Consider the following 19,707-nt stretch of genomic DNA (forward strand, 5'->3'; position numbering starts at 1 on the left):
CGTTTATTATTTGTTTTTCTGATAAAAAGCACTGTAAAATGTGAACTGCACTGAAAAAAATGCTTAAAGCTCTGTCTACACTATCAAACTTTGTGACAAAAAATGTGATGTGCCCATATATGGACATGATGATGTCATATCACTACCATATTTGGGCACATCACACTTTTTTTTGTCAAACTAGTTTGATAGTGTAGACAATGCTTAAGAGTGATCATGTCTGATAGAAAGACTCAATAGAAAATATAAATTGTCATTTTTTTATTGTATGACATACATGTTATAAAACAATACTTGAAAATTGCACAGAAAGCTGAAAATGAAAACACTCAAAACATAAAAATACTGAAAAGTGTCTTAGACTACACTTATATCAAGAAGCATATATGAGTGTAATAATAATTAAGTTTTTTTCTAAAACTCTGTATACTCCAAGAATACAAATTTGAAATTGTCATTTCACTATTATTCTCCAATTCGGGATTGTCTTTTTCTTTATCGTATTATCATTTACTTGCAAACAACTACACAACGTAATCATCAATGATGACCAAATCTTGTTATCGGTACTAGACTTGGTTTGAGCAGTGGCACAGCACTCAATGTGACATTCTAAAGGATCTTATTCTTTCGTTCTGACAATTTAAAGTTAAATAAAATAATAATATACAATATTAGAAAGATTTTGGTCTGTAAAACTAGAATGATTCAGCTCAAGTATTATACATATGAAACGCCATGTGTGACAAAATGTTTATCTTTTTACCACTATTAAGTCGATAACAGCACATGATTAAACACATTGCCTTCTCCTTATTTAGAGAATTTTTATACATTCAACTGTAAATAACTTTAATTCTCCAGACGTGGGAGTACAAATATACATTTAAAATTGCCCAACAATAATTTTCAATATACTGTACTACTGGTACAAACATTATTTCTCCTTTTCATATGTAGCACCAGCAGCAGACGCTTTTATTTTATAGCTCAAATACAGTTATGACACGCCAAGTGTGCCAGAATGTTTTTTATGAATGCTTTGTCTGAATCACCGTCTATAATATCTAGACTATACAAAATATGAAACATTGTACAAGTCTTACAGTAGTTATTGCACAATAATGCATTTCAAATTTAAATTTTGTATTCAATTAGATATTGATTACATGGAATCGATAAAACATGCAGGCAATATAAAACAAGATTTTGCTGGGTTTTAATAATACATAACATAATGAAAAAGTGAGTTAAGCACAAAATGTGTGGTGTTGATTAGGGAAAGTGAATCAAGCACAAAATGTGTGGTGTTGACAATAATTGTGACAAATGTATTTTAAGAAAGGACACAAAGTTCTATTCATAATCATAAATAATGACAACACATAATTACATAATAACATATAATGTGACATTAATTTGTTTAAATTATATTTTCATTATATTTGAGTAATTCCAAATCATTATTTATAGCACATTGTGTTTACTAATACAACATTTGAGATTATTTCATCTACCATTTTTTTTGTACAATATCTTAAAATTTTACAATGGAATACAAATTTGGTCCTTGTATTGAAAGATGTACACACACTTATTGTATTAATTAACCATAATTATAAATTTATAACCAAAGTTAAATATGTTTTATGTTCATCATAATGCAGAGATATTATTAATATCTATTTGGTCACCAATGAATAATATCCAGGAGTGAGAATAAGCTAAAGCCCAAAGAGATTCTGCACTCACATCATATATTACTGTAAACGCAGTAAAATAAAACATTAGATACAAAATAAACCAATATCATACAAAAATGTAAAGCTCTGTCTACAGTATCAAACTTTATGTGACAAAAAAATGTGATGTGCCCATATACATGGACATGATGATGTCATATCACTACCATATTTGGGTACTTCATACTTTTTTTGTCAAACTAGTTTGAGAGTGAGAGCTTAATTATACATTATCATGAAGTAAATTGTTTTGTCAGAGAAGCCAAAGTATTAAAATTGTTGGTGAACTTTGTACGTCACTTACTATTTGTTTCCATAGTCTATGGAATATTTTGCATGTTGAATACCCTTGACATGGATAGTTTAAACTATCACAATTAATTGATTTTATTGCTAATATATTGTACACACTATTTTTAGGTATACAACAATTTACAAGCAATCCACCACCAACTGCCAATCTTGGCATGTGATTACTGTAAGTAACTAACTGTAACTGTAAACCTATTAATTGGTCATCAATGAAATGGAGTACACAAAAACGTTCTTTCTCTTTCTAAAAAGACATTAAAAAAAGAAGTAAAACTCATGTATCAAATACCAGTATTGGAGTACACAACAAATTTTGTTTCTTTAACTTTCTAAGACTCTAACAAATACATTAATAAAAGTACACTAAGCGGTTGAGATAAGTAGTATCAAATTTATGCTAGTATTATATGATTATTGTATTATACTGTATATATATTACTTTTTTAAGCACTACTGGCCGTTAGTTTCTAGACTATAATGCATAATTTAACATTCATTAGTTGTTATTCTTTTAAAAACAAATTTTACTCATGATTCCAAAACTTTCTATTATTTCATAAAGTGTGCCTTTCACATTATTTTAGGTACTGTACTATTCTAAATGTTCATTTCATTATCTGAATCTAAAAATCTATTTTTTTTTTATCGCTCTAAGTTTATAGAATTTTTGATTTTAGAAACTGTGGCAAAAAACTCTCTCTTTTCACAATCTCTATTTATTCATGCCATTTTCATGACTCATGACATTCCAATATCCAACTATTCCTCACAACACTTCCAAATACCAACTAACTATCCCTCACAACACCACCTAACTACCCCTCACAACACGTGGCAATACACCTACCACTCACATGTCATAATATTTCTTCATAGGGCCTAGGGAGTTTTACGTATGGAACACACATATTTTAATCATTTTATATACAAAAAATATATGAAAAAAATTACACAAATAACACATTTGGAATATATTGAAACGTTGAAAACAGATAAAAGTTTAAATAAAAACAAGTACAAATAAAAAACAAGTAACCACCCTCTGGCGGATCACCTAAAAGAATTTGGGTAATAACGCAAATATATTTAGAGCAAAAATCCAGACAGGTAATGTTGAATCAACGATGGTTCCACGTCACATCTCCTTTCAAAACTCGCTGTTTCTTGGCCTTTTCCTCTTTCCACTAAATAAAACCATTCGGTGACGATTGTGTTTTGCAGAAACATTAATCATTTTAACGACGGCGGCAAAGTTCAACGAAAGTGCTGACTAACACTCAATGCCTTTCCTTTTATTACTTCATTGCTGTTATCACAAAGACCTTTAACAACATCATCAAGCTCTTTTTCTTTTATTTCTTCCTGTAAGCTGTCTGTAAATATGATAAAAGTAAATTTTATGTATAGGCCACAGGCACAAGTAGAACATTCTGAACCTATAAATTGCAGGATAACAACTACATTAATATGTTCTAGACACATCATTGATAATGCAAATGCATGTTTTCTATATTAATTTTTCCATCTATTGTACTGTTTGGTTCTAGACACATCATTGATAATGCAAATGCATGATTTCTATTATAATATTTCCATCTATTGTACTGTATGGTTCTAGACACATCATTGATAATGCAAATGCATGTTTTCTATATTAATTTTTCCATCTATTGTACTGTTTGGTTCTAGACACATCAATGCTATTTTAAATGCATGTGTCCTATTATAATATTTCCATCTATTGTACATTATGTTTCCAGACATATCATTGCTATTGCAACGTTATATGTTCTTGTGCTATAATATCCCATCTATCATATTGTTTCAAAGTCTTTAGGGCACAATATAAGAAATGAGCATTATAGTACGATTTGAGCTAATGTTCCAAAAATCAAATATTTGTGTTTCTAAGAATTAAAATTAATTATAAATACAATTAGTATATTTTTAACAGTAATTTAAACTATATTCTAATTTTCATGAAATATTTAGCGTATATGACCAAGTACAAAAAATGAATTTGAAATTTTAATTAGTTTAAATAAAGTTTTAATTACCCGGATTCTTTGGAGCACTTATTCTAGTATTTTGTTTTAACGTTGTTTTTCTAAAGAGTATTTCTCATTTTAGTGACTAATTCTGAAATTCAATATCTTACCAGACTCTGTGAGAAAACTGATGAGGGACAAGACGTTGCACTGAATTTCAGCTGCCGATCCCTCATTGGTTAAAATAGTTTTGCAAACACCAATCAAATCAGATGAATGAATTGCAGGAACAGCCATACCTAGTGAAAAACATTTTTTTAAATTCTAACACAAGATCATAAGATATGATAATACTGCAAAGTAGCTTTACATCAGGCTCTTGTGGTCTTTAGGTATGAATGCCAAGTTAGTGATATGGAGGTTAATTGGTTCAAGACTAATCTCAGAATTACTCACAAGTTTTGTCAACAATTTTCTCAAATGTACTTATAAAGTACAATTTACATCAGAGTAGGGCAAACATCTGACCAATTAAGTATTGCAATGGTCAGTAGGCTTACCTAGGTTAGATGAAGCTATTAGCGTAAGGGCAATAAGTGCTTCGTTCTGCATCAATGTGTGCTCTGACATTGCCATCTTCACCAGATGAATCATACCACCTTGGTCAATCACTGTCTGCATCACTTTCATTGACGCAGAGTTTTTAACCAGTGCTGCCAACAACCTAATACATTGACAAATATTTTTTAAATTTTGTTGTTTATATTATAGCGTAAAGCTCTGTCTACACTACCAAACTAATTTGACAAAAAAAGAATTGTCAATATCAATTTCATGCTGTTCTGCAATGTGGTACATCACACTAATTATAATATTTGATAAGGCCAATTTTGTTTTGTGTCTCACTTATACTTTCATATTAGAATTATATTATTATTATTCGCTTTTTTATATTTTAAAAATAAAATTTAAAAATCAGAATTTATAACATATAGTCTACATAATCATGTTAATTTTTGAATTACAATTTAAAATGATGTAATGGAGACTATAAATAAATACCTGTTAGCTTCTCCAGATACCCCAGCATGTACTTCACAGCTGCAAAGGTCAGCGACCCTTTCAACAAGGTCAGCATTTGACCCCATCTTTATTGCTGCTGCAGCTGAAATAATTAACATACTTTATACATAATAATCAATCAACATTAGTCACACAGAAGCTCAATCTAAAATGTCTTGAAAAAAGAAATTAACTGGATCATTTGAATTTTGTTTTTTTTTATATTTGGTACATTTCAAAAACATTTCAGGATGATCCATAAAGCTGAAAATAGCTTATTTCCAATGGATTAACAAGCAATTTAAGCAACACAACAATTTATAAAACATGACAAATTATAAAAGAATGACAATATGGTTACATTATTCACAGTCTGGCCAGGAAGAAAAAAAATTGAGAGATATGCCATGTCTTTCACTCAAGGAAACAAAGACACAGAGCAAGGGAATCCGACACAAAAATGTCATAAATTTATTCTCAGTAATATGTAAAAAGGGAATTGCAATAAAAATTACGAAAAACCTACCTGATCCGTCAATAAGTAGTCTAGACGTTCCCAAAAGTTTAAATTGTACTGGATTTCTATCTGTTTCTAACAATGGCAATATCACTTCTATTGTCCCTGCATCTAGCATTCTTCCCTTGTTTAATTCTTCAAAGAAAAAAAACATTAATTTCGTTATCAATTTAACTTATAATTGACAGATTCTAGGGGTCTCATTTGCTCTCTTTTCTAGAAATATTCATTTAGGAAGCCCGGATTTCTCAATTGATTGACAACATTTTTATACATGTTACAAATAACTGCAACCATAGAGATATTATAATATCTATAATATCTCTATGCTGCAACTGTTGGATGTAATTTGGTGTGATGCGATGTGTTTGGTACTCAATAGATATGGAGATGGTTTTTATTGTACAATACATTTGTATATGCTATGAATTTGTATTCATACAATTCCTTTTTATGTTATTTCATCGTGTGACCGATATAAATAAAATTATTCATGAACAGCTTTTGTGGGTAATTTCCCTTAACTCGTTGAAATTGCCCAATGCATAAAACTGAAATTTTCATTATAGAAAACATGATTATGCATTAATAATAGACAATCATTTATGATTTCCAGGTTGTGTTTCGATACTTGCATATTAAATCATATAATATATCTTCTCAGATCATGTTACAATATCGTTAGAAGGCTTACTTACTAGGAACAGACAAGTTTCTCAGGGCACTTAACACTGCGTGTTGTAAACGCACATCCATTTCATGACCTTCGACCTTTTCAAGCATTTTAAATAACGGATCAAGAATCCCTAAGTCTAGAAGCTTCAAACAATTACCATCTGAAATAATCAAATAAAACAATACAATGATGATAATTCAAGCTTTGATGCTCCCACCTGAGGGTGTAGTTTGTGTGTTATATCTCGCTCTTCGAGGAAAATAGGCTTTTTTCAGCTTATCCAGGTACGCTAAGCATGAAATAGACAATATTAAACAATACACTCACAGTATTTATGAATTCTAAAGCTCTGTCTACACTATCAAACATTATGTGACAAAATCACATGTTCATATATGGATATGATGATGTCATATCACTACCATATTTAAGCATATCACTACCATATTTAAGCATATCACTACCATATTTGGGAACATCACACTTTTTTGCTAGTGTGTAGACAGAGCTTAAATATAATATAATCAAAAAAACATTAAAAGAAAAGATTACAAATTACCATTGCGGGCAAAGTTGCCTAAAACAAGTGCACCGGATATTTGATAAACATCAATGGTACTGGGTAGCCATGACGACATCACATGTTGATACAATAAACCTTTACCATCGTCAAATAAAATGGTCATGCTAACGTCTGAAATAAGAACAATCATGAACATGAATATTATACAAATAATGAATGTTTATGAGGTGGATGGTGATAATTTTTTATCGAATGAAATATTCTTTCCATTCATCCGAATACAAAACATTCATTATTTGTTTTATAACATAACTACTTTTATTCAAACTATCCATTGTAAATCATTGACGAATGGTAAGCTGGGAAAGAAAAAAAAGGCAGTGCTACAACTTTAGATGCAGAGTAGTACAGTTATAGACGCTGCGCACCACAAGTTGATTTCCGAACGCGATCCGTCAACAATTTCATGTGGCAAACATTTTCAAAATATTTACAGAAAGCTGAACGTGCATTAGAGCATGTTAATTATCACCATTAGATATCACTTTTTCGTTAAATAGAGCTAATTCCAAATGACATGTGATATGTAATTGACCAATCAAATTGCAGAATACAATCAGGTGTGTTATAATAAAACAAAAGATATATAGCCTAATTAAGCTACTTTTTACCTTCGGTTACAAGTAGAACAATGATATCTGTTGCTAGTTTTTCCACCTGTACCTCATCATCAGTAGCACAAGCCTTTGCCCCATGTAGGTCTTTATAACCCTGTAAAATCTCCAATAAACTCGCTACCAAATTTGCTTGAGTAAATTCCTGTTTCATTTCATCTAAAAAGTACAAAAGTTAACTGAACTAAAAACAAAAATATACTGTATACTTTAAAGACTTAATATAGTTATTAGTTTACTTGTCATGTGGACAACTTCTCAGGTGGTCAATGCCTAAAGTAATTCTTACTTATTTTGATCTCCTTTTCACACAAGTATAAATATCTGTTGTATTTTGTTGAATGTGTGGAAAATAAATGAAAAAAACCAACAAACAAACTTGAACGAAATAGAAATACTATACAGAAGGTAACTCGTATATTAATGGCAATATCATTGGCTTTGATTTTAAAGCCTTGTTCACACTTGAAAAATGGTACACATGACGGAAAACGGAAAAGTTATAATAGGCTTAATTCTCTAATAATTGAATTCTACTCAAATCTCTTCTTTTTTCTCTTATGCGTGAGAATTAATTTTGTTAAATACACACAGTTGTTATTTTATGAATTATGTATTTAATTTTGAAATCTTCACCCTGTTGAATATACTTCCTCTAAACTATTATGAGTAGATTATTTTAAATTCAATCATATTAATATAGTATAATCAAGGATTGAATTATTATATCATGAATATAAATTACAAATGAATAAGCATCAGCTATGAGGAAGATTACACATTATTCTGAGGTAGAAATGTTTGCCAGCAAAATTACCCATCAAAATTTTTATGGTTTAATAGAAGTGCTGAAATCACCAGAAATCAAAAAGGCAAAATTATATACCTGTACTTTAATCGTTATACTGTTATTAATGTTAAAATGATATTGCCAACCATTAACCTAATGTTGTTTGAATTGGAATCGACGTTAAAAGGCAAGACAGATTACACATATCTTTTACAATGTACAGATTGATTGCTGTGTTAATGACTTTAGTCACCTATACAGATTATAAATCCATTTCATTTACTATATCACTGTATATTAATATAACGTACATCTATTATTTTCATTTAAGATCAATATGCTTAGGCTTTAATTAGTGCCCAAGCTAAAGTATAAAGTAATTGATTAGTTTTGATTAATGATTGGTGATGAAATACAGCATCTTTAAAATGGCTAAAATGGAGGAAGCTCAATATTTTATGCAAGATTATATAATTTATACAAAAAAAACACCCAAACAAATTATAAACATATAATGCAGAGTATAACATTCACCACATGTAAGTTCACAAGTACCAGAACATTTAGGTTTAGAAGGGTCACACTGGCACATTTTTCGCCACTGAATTAAAAACAATAATAAAAATTAAAACATAATCAAGTATGATTGATAACAAATGGACTATACCATTTTCTGCAAGGGATGCTATAACTTCAAGCAACGCTTCTTGTTCATCTTCTTCTGCTACCATTTGCAATGCATTTACCAATAGTTCACCCATTCCAGTGCCAATGAAAGCTGCCTTATTTGCCTCTATTCGGGAAAAAAAAGGGTGAACTGAATGAATTTAAGCAATTTTCCCATAAAATTTCTTTTATATCGCATAGCAAAACCACAAAGGTCATACACATACAAAACATAGGTGTTGATACGTGTAAACTCCAGAGCTTTTCTAGGGGATGTAAAGCTCTGTCTACACTATCAAACTTTCTGTGACAAAAAAATGTGATGTGCCCATATATGAACATGATGTCATATCACTACCATATTTAGGCTATTCTACATCTTTTGAGTACAGGCAAACACACGAAAGATATTAAAAATATAAGTAAATAAACTTGAGTTTATAAAAATATAATGTTTATAATTATTATTATTTATAGTAGAATGCCATACCTGCATCCGCAAGATTACCAACACAAATGACAATCTTGCCACAGAGGACAATATCCATGGAATATTCCTTGAGTAATTGCACTAATGTATCCACTAAACCTTCATTTATTGCTTTGCTCTGAAGAACTTCTGTAAACAAAACGATGAATACCAAAGCATTATATCTTATATTATTTTGAACAGCAAGCATGCATTTTCACAGTGTCTTCAAGAAATATCCCGGGGTCCACACCAAAAAAGGAGGTTTGACAATTACCAAAATACCAAATCTATTTTCACTTTCAGCCACATCACATTTAGCTGGTGGTTAGACTGGGGGAAGGGACAAAGTGTGACTTCTAATAATGTTTCATCTTTTAACATTGTTTCTAACTGTAAAAATGTAGTAATTAAATGACAATAATAACACCCTTAAGCTCTATCTACACTATCAAACTTTATGTGACAAAAAAATGTTGTGTCCATGTGGACATGATGATGTCATATCACTGCCATATTTAGGCATATCACTAACATATTTGGGCACATCGCACTTTTTTTGTCAAACTAGTTTGATAGTGTAAACAGAGCTTTAGTACTACAGTATTCCATGACATTCTATTGAAAAATGTAGTGTAATTGCATAATTCTTACCATTGCCAAATGTAAGATTTGTAAGATAAGCACATGCAACGGCTCGGAATCTCTCATTAGCTGGATCATTATCACCTGATAAACATCTAGTTTTGAGGATGTTGACCAGACTTTGGACTCCTCCAGATTCATTGATGGCTTCTCTTGCTGGGTCTGATGATCATTTAGAAACAAAAAATGTATCATTTATTTATATCTGAAAAGCCGAAGAACTTCGGCAAATTGCAGACTAAGTTTACTAATAGGGGCGTTGCTGTACAGCTAGTTAGCTACTCCTAGCAACCACTAACATCTAGTCATTGCCAGATGAAGATTTGTTGACAAATCAAAACGTCACACACATGCGTATCTATACAGGTTTCACGTAAGGAATTGTATACAGATGATAGTAACAGTAGCAGCCATTGCATTGGGAAGCAGACGTGGTGACCATAACAACAGAAAGATTGGCAGAAAGCAACAACCAATAACATTAACAAACTGTAAATTGGCAGCAGCGGCAGAACGCAGCTTCAGTAGTTGCAGAAACTACAGCAGAGCAGATTAGCAACAATAGCAATAACTTCAAACAGCACATTGACAGAAGCAACAATACATATATCCACATGAGCTACTGCAATAATAGTAGCTTCAGGTGTAGAGAAGCTACAACAAGGTACACTGGCAACAGACAAGATATAGCCCTTACCATAATCACAACACAGGTTGCCGAGAGCTCTGCATGTTTGGTGGAGCACATCTACGTCATTTTCTTTGAGGTAGTTATTAAGAGGAGGCACAAAACCTTGCTTTACGCATGGTCCTCGAAGATTCTCTATAACAACAAAAATGTTACAATACAGTTAATACAAAATAAATGAAAGGTATTTTTGACATTAAACATTTTCATTTTATAAAACCATTCATTTTAGTGAGAATTATTTACTGTATGATATTGTTTATTATAATTTTATCATTTGATACATAAAAAGATACATAATTGACAAGACAACATACAGCAAATGTGAGTGAAAAGGAGGTCGAGTCTAATAATATATCTAAGTTTAAATAGGGAATTTAAATTAAATAAATATGAGATTAAATTGAATTTAACTTAGCTTAGACCATGGCTGTATAAACATAATATTATAAAACAAAAGACATATTAAATACCATTGAATTGTACAAATATCTTGAAAACAAAATCGTGAATAAATAAGTAAAACTTAATGGTCAGTGACTGTGGGGTCATAATGGTCAGTGGTGTCATAATGGTCAGTGGTGTCATAATGGTCAGTGGGATAAAAATCTGATATACTGACCATTTTTTGCAAGCTCAGCTACTAAATTAGCCAGCTTGACCTGTAACCTTCTCTCTTGTTGTTTCTCTAAAAGGTCGTGAACTTTGTCTAAAATACCTAGCTCATCAAGCTTGCTACTGTAGACTTCAGCTGAAACAGAAATATCAAATATAGTGGATGAAAATATTGCATTATACATTGTATTATATATTATAATGTATAATATTTATTAATACCGGAACCTTTCACACACCCCGATTCAGGGGACACTTTATTATATTATGACACAAATGAGGAGCGAATATATGTCTTAGCACTACAATCACCAACCCCTATTAGGGAGTCACACTTTTGGGCCCCAAAGGTGTCCCCTTAATAGAGATTCTATATATATTATGTATGTTCGAATAAAATCCCTGAAAAGGGAATTGAATTAATAGCAATTGTACTGTATTGTATTAGGCCCCAAAGGTGTCCCCTTAATAGAGATTCTACTGTACCATACTGTATTGGGCCCGAAAGGCGTATAATAGAGATTCTACGGTATTATATTAAGGTATAACGATTATACTATAAAATGAGCTACGCGTTAATTTACAAACATGGAAACTATATTGATTTGCAAATTATTCATTAAAACAACATTAAAAAACAAAATTAAACTAAGAAGTATATCATTTTAATTATGCTTAATATTATCAGATATATCGGCGATATTAACCACTATTAGGATTATCATTGCGCATGAACATCGTCGGTCATTTACCACCAAAAAAAATTGACATTTAACGCGGTAAAACCTGTTAATGCTCAACCTTGTAGCGCTTTGAATTACATCACCACCTTTTCTAAAACTCATTATCAAAATGCATGTAAAGGTAAATTTGTTACGGTGTTATTGCTGGCAATCAGCTTTAGTTTTACGTCATACAACGAATGTAATGAACGGAATTATGTAGTAGCTTGCTAACAAGATGTTAAATTTACCGTGTTGGATACATTTTGTTAGAAAACTGCTAGAAGGTTTAAATTACACAGTTGATTCAACAAGGCTACAATAAAATGTATTAAACAAAATGATTCCTATTTCTTTATCATAAATAATATAAAAATAATTAATGTTTATGAGTGCAATGGTACAAATAATTTCACAAGGTGAAAATAGAATATTTTATCTTTCACCTCATAAAATTATTTAGAACATAAAAATGTTTTGTTTTGTAACACCTACTTTTATTCATATAATTTGCTGCTAAAAGAAGTGGCTAGGCTGTGGTCTTAACCATGCTAAAAGGCAGTAAAGAAAAAGTAGATGGCCACATTTTGAACCTGATCATTGAGATCAGTCAACATCCTAGCCTCGTGTCATGCATGGTTGCTCATATAGCAAAATTTTTTTCTTGATGACGTAAAGGTTCATTGGAGTAGTTTATTAAAAATCATGTGACCCACAATCGTCCAGTACACAAGTTAAACATAATGTATTTTTATTGTTTTTACAGTCAAGAGTAAGAACATGACAGAGTAAGGATTTGAACTTAGACCCTAGGAATAGTAAGCAAGCATGTTAATCAACAAGCTACATTGCCACTTATGGTGGAATTCCACAATCTTCTCAGTTAGCATGATATACAAACACATTTTTCTAGCTATTATGTTTGTGTTATGATATTAATAGGCTACTCACTGTCTTCATCTAGAACCTTCAATAAGGCAGTGATGGCATCAAAGTGATTATCCTCAGATTCTCCTATTGACAGCTTTGCTAAGGCTTCTGCAAGATCTGGTGATATCAAGAAATTTGATTACATTTACGATACAATAAATTGAAAAAACACAATCAATGGTGTTCAGAGATGCAAGAGGGTGGGAACAATTACACACAAATAGTTAGAATTCAAACAGTTTCATTTGGTTGTAGTACCATGGACAAAATTACACAAGGACTTGCATCGGTCTATGCTAAATGTGCAGCTAAGAAGCGTTTGTTTATTTCGTAACATTATGGGTGGTACCATGCTCTGTTGACAATGTTTGATCTCAGACTGTTGAATATCATTGTGTTCATTCATTTGTCCATGGTTGTACAGTATAATATAGCAACATAATTTTGATTTTTCATCTTAATTCCCAGCACATTTGACTACGCAAGATGTTGAACAAGCCAAGCAAATTTACGATATTTAGGAGTCGAGTTAAGTGGCCTAGTGGTTAAGGCAGGTGAATGATCAACACATGCAGGATTATGGTTCTCCTCGACCATAGTTCTTGTTGTGGAAATCTTCTCGGATAAGGACATAAAACTGGAGGTCCATTGCACACATATTTATCACATGATTGTTTAATAGTAAAAATTCTACTGAATGCCACATGACCCACAATTGTCCAGTCAAATGACAAGAATATATTTAGGTGTGTTATCATACAGTATACTATACTACTGTGTATAATATAAATTTCCTAATTAAATTTACGTATTAATCACAAACATATAATTAAATGAATTTATTATTATAGAGATTACATTTTAATTTGAATATGAATCTGTTATTTCATTTCAGAACGCTGATTAATATAAATAAAGTTGCTGTACACTCAGACGTCTGCCTTTAGTCATTTTGCTAATGAGTTTGATTCCTCAGAAACATCAATAGAACGATACTATTGATGATGACAACCTAGCCTTTGGACCTTACATTAAAACTACATTTATGATTTGCAAACGGAAAGAGAATAGCTCTCTATTTAATACAGGTGCAAACATACAAATGTACCTTTTAAGCAAACCAATAAAGGTTTGCCACTTTGACCAGTTTACCAAGCATTTAATATCAAGTTCTGTCTACACTATCAAACTAGTTTGTGTGTGATGTGCCTAAATATGGTAGTGATGTTCCTAAATATGGTAGTGATATGACATCACCATGTCCATATATGGATTTGTCACACAAAGTTTGACAGTGTAGACAGAGCTTTAAACAGCACAATCACTGTTGGAGACAACATGCTTGTAATAAGGATAATGTTAATGTGTATAGCATGTGATTTAAAAGTAATTTTGAGACAGTATGTTATAAATTAATACATGAAGTATATTATCATTAGCAATAAATAAATCATAGAAAAATGATTTTTAGCAGTTTTAACTACTAAAAATCATTTTTCAATTAAAATTGTTCAGATGTTGCCCTACCCTGGCGTAATTGTACTCACACTGCTGCTTTTGGCTTGAATCTAACCCTAGCCACCAGCACAAGCCCTGTGTTGTAGAGGTATGAACAGCAGGCTTGTGATCTGGTTGTGTGTTTGAGTACCATACGAGATTTAATCTTTTTTGTTATAAATGTACTTGGCATAAAATACAATTACATCAGATTAGGGAAAACATCTCACAAAGTAAAGACAAGTATTAATTGATTTATCTTTATAGCGAGGTAGATAAATTATAAACATAAATGAAATAGGTTAAGCGCTCAGAGACTGAGCAAAATACATGGCGAAATATAGATACTGGCAGATTAATTATATTTCGAAAAAATACATATTTTCCTTTTTTATTTGTAAAATTATCAAGACAACTTGAAAATAGAGGATGGCGAAAAATGTTAACAATTCTATTTTGCCAATTAATGAAATATGAACATAACAAATGTGAAATAATACACAAAATGAAATAAAATACTGTAATAACCGTGCATAATTGAAAACAACAAAGGAAAGCATATAATTAGTTACAATAGCATCATATGATTCTACACGCTATGCTAATAATTAATCTGCTTGCTTTCAGACACACCATCAACAACATTGTAAGACCTTGAAATCAATACATTTGAATAATTATTTGAAAATATCAATCAAGTGAGGATAATTTGAAGATGTAGTGTCGTTGGCTACAAAAACATCATCAGTAAAAAATTTCAATTCTCTCAATTTTTGATGAAGATGTACAGTATGTAAACTGTATAAATTAATGGTATTGAAATGGTATTTGACCAATCATATAATTTGTTAAATTTAATTTTAATGTTCGATTTAAGACAGATTCACTGGACAATGGCCAGTGAGTTTGTGATGGGAATGTAAAACATCTCAGTAACAGGTGAATTTTGGCAAGTTATTTCTTTGTTAAAACTGGTCAGTAGAATTGAATTTGGGCCAGTACAGTTTTAATTTATTGTTTTGCTTAAAATTTTAGTCACTGATAACACAGAATTGTCATTTTTTCCCGTACTTTATACATTGCCCTTTTTGATTTATAACACTTGACATTATATAAAATGATGAAAAATATAGATAATCAAAATACAATGGGTATAATAGCGCCAACCTTAAAAAAATAAATAAATCCTAAAATCAAAATTTGTTTTCTCGGCAAACAAAAACTCTGCAACAACAAAATATATGAATACAATAAAAAGATAACATTAACATATAACTGTAAAAACCATTAGTTAATATGATAATTACAAGCAATATTATCATATGATGGCGATATTATTACTAGTAAATGTATGCTTCATGCACATCGATACGATTGAGACTTAACGAGACTAAACACCGATTCACATTGCTACAGATAATCACATTAGATGAAATGGTCCAAGATTGAGACCTAACGAGACTAAACACCAATTCACATTGCTACAGATAATAAATCACATTAGATGAAATGGTTCAAGAACCCACATTTTGGGATGTGATAATGTAACACTAATGTAAACGCTACTTGGCTAAAACTGGAGTTAAACCAAGCTAGAGTACACTCTCACTGAATTTAGACTCAATTGTTTAATTTGACACATCCTGCTTTGACCAACACAGTATGTATGCATCAACAATGAGACTTATATCATAATCGATGTCATTAATATTATAAATAAAACCTCATGAATATGCACAATTTATAATAAATACTGTACGCAACACTGACATCTAAATATACATAGAAAGTGAGCAGGTTTGGTTAGATTATTGTACAATGCCTACTGTACTTGTAGGCCTATGGACTGTTATAGTACTCCATGTCATCTAAGTATTTTAGGCCCTACCATTATGTGTAAATGCACAGGGTAGGCCTATTTTGGTATACTTTATAATACGGTATATACTTAATACCCTTCCAGAAATCAGGGTATATTTTTATTTACTGTAGTATAGCAAAATGCTACTGTACAATATAAAACTACCTAAAGCTCTGTCTACACTATCAGTATCAAACTAGTTTGACAAAAAAAAGTGTGATGTGCCCAAATATGGTGGTGATATGCCCAAATATGGTAGTGATATGACATCATCATGTCCATATAATGGGCACATCATACTTGTTTGTCACATAAAGAATGATAGTGTACACAGAGCATTATGGCTATGTATCAATTATATGTATAGAAACAAATGAAATACAAAACTTTCTACTACAAAATCAGATTGATTAGCTGTTGCTAAAATAACAATTGTTTAAATGAAAATGTTCCGTGCAAACTTGAAAAGTTTGAATATCAAAAGTTTAGTTTTCACATAGTTTAGAAATTCAGTATAAAATAAGGTTTATCGCAAATAGCTTGATTTCGCAAGGAACATCATTGCATAATGCATGATGGGAAGGATTTGGGTTCAAATGTCACGACGCGTACATGCAAACAACAAATCATGTAGGTACGCGTTGCTCCCAAACCCTTCCCACCATGCATCGCGAACTACTTTACACATGCTTTAATTGATATATGTGCAAGTAAAATGAGTCTGTCATTGCTACACAGTGTTTTTATAACAACTTTATATACATGTCTTGCAATGTGTTGGGTTACAGTATCGCAAGTTAAGCACAACAGCTGCAAATAAATAGTTATCTTTGAATCAAAATTTCTATCAAATTTAGAAAGGTATTACTTACCCATAATGCACTAGTCAGTCAACAGACTTCTATTCAGGTTTGATGCCCTCTAAAAATACGAAGTAAATTTTGTTTTGTTCAATTTTCAATTAATTACTACCTTCTGTATATTTTGAGTCTATCTGACTTGAGCAACAAACATCTAAGAACATATCTAATCAATAACTACATCGTAAATTACATTATATAAGAGGTTTGTGGGTTCATTAAAATTTCATTATAGTACATTTAGTCAAAATGTCAACTGTAATGTTTATTAAATATTGTCAATGTTGTTTTATTAATGTATTGCTTGATATTTTGCTAGTAGCGACTTTTATTTCATGATGGAACATGTTTGTTTCTAATATTAAACCATTTTTTTTCTCCAATAAATAGCATAAAATGTACAATCAATACAATATTCATCTATCCATGTAACAAAATATGGTATGAGATAAAGTTTGAACTGAATAATTCTACATTTTAAAGATATATTGTCCCCCTGAACAATTTTTTAAAAAACTTTTTTTGTTGAATATGTCATTTTAATGTCACATAATAGTTATTCACTTTGACAAAAAATTAGGTCGAAAAAATATTTACCTGAGAAACTGTAATTTAATGTTCTTGGTTGAATTTAACGATTTATATAATTGTATTTTTTTTTACGGTAGTGATTAACTTTATTAAAACTACAAATTGGCCTAATCAAAGTCTGATTTATAAATTTTTAAATTTTTTGGGGACAATACATCTTTAATGTCTGAAAACTTGTGAATTTTAATTTTTCTTTGAATTTGGCCATTTTATGGATTGAAAAATAAAAATTATTTGCCTGATAAAATTGTAATTTAATAAGGTTGTGATTAAATTTTAATGTTTATTTTGTCTATTTAAGGAAATGTAGAGATATGACAATGGCGCACTCAAATTGTGAACAAATGGTGACGCATTGTGTTTGAGCAAACGATCGGGCCCAGACGATTGGGCCTAACAAATAAGATGATCATGTTTTATTTTGGTCGCAATAAAACTAACCTTCGTAATTTTGTATGGCACGCCACTAACTATGCTTTATCATATTGGTCGCATTTTAAATTGAGTGGGTTTTGGCGTCTCGCTATTCTTGGCACACTAATACATTTTTGTCGTTTAGATTATTTATTTATTGAGTTTAATAATTTATTAGGAGTATTTATTATGCTATACTGTATACATTTTTTCATTCTTCAGTCTTACATGTTCCGGCAGTATAGAGGATAGTGTGCTTTCATTGGCAAAATTACTGTTAATTGTAAAAATATTGTGTTATGAAATTAAATAAATGTTAAGATTGTTGAAATTTAACCACTTTGTATAATTATTTGTACGTACCTGTACGTCAACGGTGTGGTGTTACATTTATTTGCAACAAATGACATACAGAACAATTAATTTGTTAAATATTAAATGTACTTAATAGCTAATACTTTAACTTAATTGTAGTTTCTATAATGTTTGTTTTTTATAAGTTTTATGTGATGGGCAGCAGTACAGATAAATTCATTATAGTAGGAAATGAGGTGAACAAAGCTTCCTGAGCGCGTACCAGTTAGTTTCCTCAGCACATGGTTTTGGTGATCCGATCCCAAAGATTCATGACGTACATCATATGTATCAATGTTGACGTCTTTTAATTTACTAAAAGAGGGTAATAAAACAGCATTCAAAATAGCCTGATAGAAATAAAACGCGTACCTCCGTCTACAGGTACTGTAGTAATGGCGCTCTATACAGAAAATACTGGATGTTGATTTTATTGAGATGACCAAAATAAAAATCGCGATCAATTTTATGTCCCTCGTCATATCGAGACGATCAAGTCCTACGCTAAGGTGATTGAGCCCAACGAATAGGACGATAACGACCAATATGATTCCGAACACGAGACGATCGGGCCAACACATGAGATGATCAGGCCAACACATGTGACACATGAGATGATCGGGCCAACACATACATGAGACGACCGGGCCAACACATGAGAAGATCGGGCATTTTCTGGGCCTGATTGTCCGTGGTCTTGATCGTTGCTGTCAACCCTTCTACTAACTAAAGTAGTCTAGACGTAGGCCTAGGTATGGCCTATCCTCTCTCTAGGCCTAGTAGGCTTCTAGGCCTACCGCCTAGCCTACCTTCCTTGCTTTTGCTAGAGATTTTTCCGTATATTATTAAGCAAAATAAGAAACAAATAGTTAATTTAAACTTATATTAATTACCACCAATCGTAATGTCAACTCCAAAAACATGAGCTGTAGAGTAGGCTTAAAAAGAGCCGGTTTGCTGTGTTGTTTTGATCTTCGCACCACCAGCGTCAGTGTGCGCACCTGCCAGAGGTCCTCCTCCCTGCAAAAATGGTTTTAACGCCCTTCTCCATTGTTTCTAGCCTGTCAGCAAAACTGGAAACGAGTCAACAACTATTTCAACGCGTTATATT

At 31.4% G+C, this 19,707-nt stretch overlaps 1 protein-coding gene across 1 annotated transcript; it reads right to left on the reverse strand.

Annotated features, from left to right (window-relative positions):
* Nucleotides 1–34: 34 nt before the first annotated feature.
* On the reverse strand, nt 35–19,607 carry LOC144845300 (rap1 GTPase-GDP dissociation stimulator 1-like). Its single transcript, XM_078702517.1, has 16 exons — nt 19,490–19,607; nt 17,250–17,298; nt 13,041–13,136; nt 11,375–11,503; nt 10,762–10,887; nt 10,074–10,226; nt 9,441–9,569; nt 8,952–9,077; nt 7,492–7,653; nt 6,857–6,991; nt 6,320–6,457; nt 5,631–5,756; nt 5,105–5,207; nt 4,603–4,766; nt 4,213–4,341; nt 35–3,427 (listed from the first exon to the last, which is right to left on the reverse strand). The coding sequence occupies exons 2-16, from the start codon at nt 17,251–17,253 to the stop codon at nt 3,309–3,311; spliced, it is 1,839 nt and encodes a 612-aa protein (XP_078558643.1). The 5' UTR covers nt 17,254–17,298; nt 19,490–19,607; the 3' UTR covers nt 35–3,308.
* Nucleotides 19,608–19,707: the final 100 nt, after the last annotated feature.

This window comes from Antedon bifida, chromosome 6, assembly GCF_963402885.1.
Source record: "Antedon bifida chromosome 6, ecAntBifi1.1, whole genome shotgun sequence".
Classification (NCBI taxonomy): Eukaryota; Metazoa; Echinodermata; class Crinoidea; order Comatulida; family Antedonidae; genus Antedon; species Antedon bifida.

Bases quoted from the DNA above. Each gene is read 5' to 3' on its own strand.
- LOC144845300 (XM_078702517.1), bottom strand. The intron at 11,504-13,040 runs GTGAGTAGCCTA...TTTCTGTTTCAG, and splicing joins GAAGGTTCTAGATGAAGACA to CTGAAGTCTACAGTAGCAAG. The intron at 4,767-5,104 runs GTATTTATTTAT...TCAATGTATTAG, and splicing joins GTATCTGGAGAAGCTAACAG to GTTGTTGGCAGCACTGGTTA.